The following is a 4,811-nucleotide window of genomic DNA, read 5'->3' on the forward strand; positions in this document are numbered from 1 at the left end:
CGGTAGTACTAAAGGTAGTCACGCACCTGCACCCGGAGTGTGTACGAAGCAAGGCGTAGCTTAGTATGAGAGCGGTATTTTTTCGGGGTCTGTGTAATGGTGGCCGTTGTTTGCTTTCGAGTGTATTGTGCTCTGTGGCTGCTGGGCGCGCGGGATGTAACGAGATCCACTGCCTGGCACTCACTCTGTTTGTCGAGTAAACATTTGTTTTTCGGAGAGGGTGCGACAGAGAGAGTTACGATTGCACCAAGACCAGTGTATATTACCACTTGCTTAAAATATTATTTAAAAGCTCATTTTAACGGACTTTTTTTTATTAGTTTTGAAATTAAAATCACCGGGCGAAATAATCATAAGAAACGATAGCCCAAGAACGAGCCAACGAACGTTATGAGTAAAGAGAAGGAAGCAGTTAAGCAATTGTTTACCATATGTATAATCCAACTGTTACAACTTACACACAAGTAAACTGTGTTGAAATGAGGACGACAAAACGAGATGAGTGCTTGTGAAGCGGAATTCCCAACCTCCCCAGACAGTGGCTTCCGTTGCAACATGATCCACGACAAAATTTCCGTTAGGGCTGTAACTTAGCGAAGTTAGCGAAAGGCGTGAACGCTTCCGCTTCGTAGAAGAGTTTGTCTATTGCCAGTAACGTTACAGGTCAATTTATTACCGTCGTCGTCCGTGACCTTCATGCTTAATTAATGTTATATTTATATCCGGACCTTTCCTAAATCGTGTAATCGTAGATTATAACGAGGAATCAATTAATTGGTAATGAAAGCGACACCCTTCAAATCCGTCAATGAAGTCCAAGGATAAGTACTATAGAGAGTCCAAAAAAAGTCCCATATTCTACACTATCCGGCCTTCGCTGTTGTCCAACAGTTTACAATTTTTCTTCTTTACCTCCAATGTCTATAGCTGAGAAATCGGCATTGCCAAGACTGCAACGAATGCTTCATGAAGGTTCCTCTCCATTAGCAGACACGAGGCTCATTAAATATCGATTCTCCCACGATGTGCTGATAACGATGCAAATCTGTGTGGAGGTGAATGCGATGAAACAAACGCCTTAAACCAAGTTTCCAACTCATTTCCCTTCAAATAACTCAATAACGTCGGGGACATCCGTTCAACCAATTTTAAGTTGACTGGGTTTAGAATCAGATACGAGTTTTGGTTATGAATTACCTGCCGCGTACAACAGTCACGTGCCACCATCACTGTGATATTCGCTCGGCTCGAAACATTCGCCTTGTCGTGCATTCTATACCATCGTTTATTTCATACAGTGGCAATCTACGTTCGGCAAACACAGGCATTCAGCTATGCACGTTGCTTTAGTCGGCCTCTTCCTCCTCCAGTATTGCCTTGAAGGAGAACGGCTTGAAGGCGTAGCCCAGACCTTCGTAGAATTTGCTCATGAACTCGACCCTGTTGAGAAGGGGGAAGGTGTTAGATGCTGCGTGCGACGGTTCTCACACAAACAACTGTTCTTACCAGTGCAGACGGAGCGTGTGCAAGAAGGCAGAGAGTCCTTCCATGCCCACCAGGATACCGATGGTCAGGACGGACCACGGCCAAAACACGAGCCAGATCATGATGGCCCCGACGTACGAGTCGTTTTTCAACCCGATCGTGAACACCATGTTGTACAGCACCTCGGACAGCTCTGGAAGGATAAAAAACAAAACAGTCAAGTCGATTGCTCGCGTTTGAGGTTAGTCTGAAGAGTCCTTGGCAACTTACGGGCGTGAGCAAGCGATAAAGCCCACAAGCGCAGGTACGACGCAGTGTGCGAGATGGTGCTGAGGATGTACTCGATCGTGTGGATTGCCTGATGGATGAAAATTTCACTCATCGGCTCATCGTCATGGTGGCCCGATGACGACGACTGGTGTGCCACCTCCGAACCGTGGTCGTTACCCTTCTTTTTGCGCTGGATCATAATGTAGAACGGTTTGGCCAGCAGCAACCACGGAATGCAGATCAGACCCAGCAGGATGAAGATGACCTGCAGCGTGTCCTGCCCTTCGAACATAAACTCCTTGCACGTTTCGAGCGGTTCCTGGTTCTTGAACAGCATCATGTTGATGAACATGATCAGCACGGACGGTGCGCAGCCCGGCTTCAGATGGTCCTCGTCCGTAACGGCCGAGTACATGATCCACTTGAAGAACATCATGAAGCACATGTAGGCGAACAGCAGCACCAGGAACAGCATCTGCGGGATAAACTCCAGCAGGATGTTGATGCGACGGTGGAAGTGGTTGTGGTTGACCAGGCTCATGCACACGCCGAAGATCATGTGAACCACGCCGAAGATGATCGACAGCTTCATCTTGAACGAGTTCAGGAAGATGATCTTGTTGGTGGCCAACATCCAGAGCGGATCCAGCCCGTACCAGTACACCGTCTCGGAGTAATCTTCGGTCGGGTTCAGCTGCAGCTCCTTGTTGCTCATGATCGTGGAGGTGTTGTAGTTGATGCTCCAGGCCGAACCGAAGATGTTCATACCCTTCGAGAACAGATCGTTGTACACGAACCCGGTGTACATCGAGAAGATGCCCATGAGCAGAATAATGTACCGACCGCCGAAGAACAGCTGCCAGATTTCCTCCTTGTTCTTGTCGAGTGTCTTTTCCCACAGCACCATCCACATGCCGAGCAGGAACAGAATCATACCGTGCCCCAGATCGCCGAACATAATGGCGAACAGGAAGGGGAACGTGATGATGGTGTACAAGGCCGGGTTTGCCTCGCGGTACGTGGCGATACCGTACGATTCGATCAGGTTCTGGAAGCCGCGCGTAAACTTGTTCGTTCGGTTGTACGTCGGCGGATCCTCATCGGTGGCGATGATGTTCAGGAACGACGGTACAGCACTACCGACCGCAGCCGACCCATTCACCAGCGCGGTCTTGACGTCCTGCAGACCGGCGGTCGGGACCCAGGCCTCCCCGAACAGACACTTCTTCGATACGTCCACGTTGAACATGTTCAGCGTGTGATAGATGGCCTTCACCTTCTTCACGATGATCTCCCAGTTCGGTACTTCCTTGGCGACATTCAGCAGCACACGCTGGCGCTGATCCTGCGTCTGGCCGAGCACCATCTTGAGATCCTCGATGCGCGTTCGCACGCCACGAAGCATCTCCTCCCGCTCACTGTACTCGTTCGGGCACGGATACAGCGAGGCATGATAGCTGCGGAAAAGGCACCAACATTCATTACTGACCCCCGCAGGGGACACAAACCAAAGAATGCTTTTAGTAGCACCCGTACTTACCCAGCGCACACCTTCTTGACGCGCGACTTGAGCTGCTCGCCTTGGAAGAACGCGACGAACACAATCTTGTGAACGGAATCACCCTGCGGAACGGAATGGTCAAGATAAAAGGAAAGTTAACCAGAAATAGCTGGTAATGCACGGTAAATAGTGATAGGAAGATTGCGTCCACCCCAAAGAAAATGAGGCCAACAGCGTCACATTATCTGCAGGAGGTCACACCGCCGTTATATAACGCTCACTGCGCCACCCCGCAAAACATTCGCGGTCCGAAATGTAACTGGCCCCAAAATTTAACTAATCAACCAAGATTGCAAACAAACGGTGCTGCCTTACGGTGCGCCATCACCAACACCTCGTGACCTTATCTGCTACAACTCAACAACCCCATGTGACCAGTGATTCGCTAGTTGTTGCGCTTGTAAAACACACCGCCAAGACACCGAACCACTCGATCCAACAGCGCGTTTCCACGTTGCTGATGGCGAGGCCCGATAATATCCCGCACCTACCGTGACACCGTGGCACCGTACGCAACGTTTCTTACCGTTTTCGGGTCAACCAGCGATTCCTCCAGCGTGGCCTGGCGCAAGAAAATGTTACCACGTGATACGCGCCACAGCATACGCTCGAAGCCGATGACGCGTTCGCGGGTAATGACACCGGCCACGAAGCCGAGCGGTTTGCCCTCGTTTGCCGCCTCACCGCCGGTAGCCTCCAGGTTCTGGACGTTCGATTTGTCCGAGAAGAACACCTGCGGATGGGAAGGGCAGCAAGGTATGGGCAGCAGCTCAAACCGATGACTCTCCACCGTCAGCAAACGTCCCCTACCTGAGTCTTCTCCAGCACATGCTTCAGCTCGGTCAGTTCCATAAAGTTTTGCAGCAGTGCATTGTTGTTCTCCGACAGCTCCACAATCTCGTTCTCCGTCTTCTCGAGCTGCGCCTCGAGGTCGATAATTTCGCGCGAGTTCGGGGTGCGTGGGATGACTTCCGGCATGTCCGGGATCGCCACCGAGTCCTTCACGATCTCGCGGCGAATGTACCCGATCTTGCGCTCCATCTCCTCGCAGCGTCGTATCTCGCTCGTGTACTTCCGCTGGAACATGTTGATGTCCGCGTTCAGCTGCAAAAATAAGAGGTTCGAAAGACGGGGGTTCATCTCGTCTCGGCGTTCACTGGTCGGAAGGTGGTACTAACATCACGGAACTGCGCTATGCCCAGTTCACCCAGCTCGGCCACCGATTGGTAGGCCGCTTCCGGTTGGATGAGCAGCTGGACCATGCTCATCTCCTCGCTACGGAACATCGCACCCATGGTGGCGGCTTACGGTGGAGGAAGATTCCCTTCCCGGCTACTTTCACAACGGCGGCACGATCAAACTGGCACTGGGATACTGGTCGACTAATCTTCAGGTACTTGAGCTGAGCACGCGCGGTTCACGACTGTCCCGTTCCACTGCTGGACGGCATCTGCTCTGTCGACGAGTCGGTGACGAACCAATCTTGGAATCGTTT

At 51.3% G+C, this 4,811-nt stretch overlaps 1 protein-coding gene across 1 annotated transcript; it reads right to left on the reverse strand.

Moving 5' to 3' along the window:
• Positions 1 to 1,267: 1,267 nt before the first annotated feature.
• On the reverse strand, positions 1,268 to 4,811 carry LOC118516562 (V-type proton ATPase 116 kDa subunit a1-like). Its single transcript, XM_036062523.1, has 7 exons — positions 4,495 to 4,811; positions 4,127 to 4,420; positions 3,843 to 4,049; positions 3,296 to 3,378; positions 1,756 to 3,212; positions 1,507 to 1,678; positions 1,268 to 1,440 (listed from the first exon to the last, which is right to left on the reverse strand). The coding sequence occupies exons 1-7, from the start codon at positions 4,609 to 4,611 to the stop codon at positions 1,347 to 1,349; spliced, it is 2,424 nt and encodes an 807-aa protein (XP_035918416.1). The 5' UTR covers positions 4,612 to 4,811; the 3' UTR covers positions 1,268 to 1,346.

The sequence above is a fragment of the Anopheles stephensi genome, unplaced genomic scaffold (genome assembly GCF_013141755.1).
Source record: "Anopheles stephensi strain Indian unplaced genomic scaffold, UCI_ANSTEP_V1.0 ucontig33, whole genome shotgun sequence".
Taxonomy (NCBI): Eukaryota; Metazoa; Arthropoda; class Insecta; order Diptera; family Culicidae; genus Anopheles; species Anopheles stephensi.

What these genes read in the sequence shown, in the direction of transcription:
- LOC118516562 (XM_036062523.1), bottom strand. Translation starts at nt 4,611, where the DNA reads ATGGGTGCGATGTTCCGTAGCGAGGAGATGAGCATGGTCCAGCTGCTC. An exon ending in ATGTGCTGGAGAAGACTCAG is followed by an intron (nt 4,050 to 4,126) that starts GTAGGGGACGTT and finishes TCCCATCCGCAG; the next exon opens with GTGTTCTTCTCGGACAAATC. An exon ending in CGCTGGTTGACCCGAAAACG is followed by an intron (nt 3,379 to 3,842) that starts GTAAGAAACGTT and finishes TCCGTTCCGCAG; the next exon opens with GGTGATTCCGTTCACAAGAT.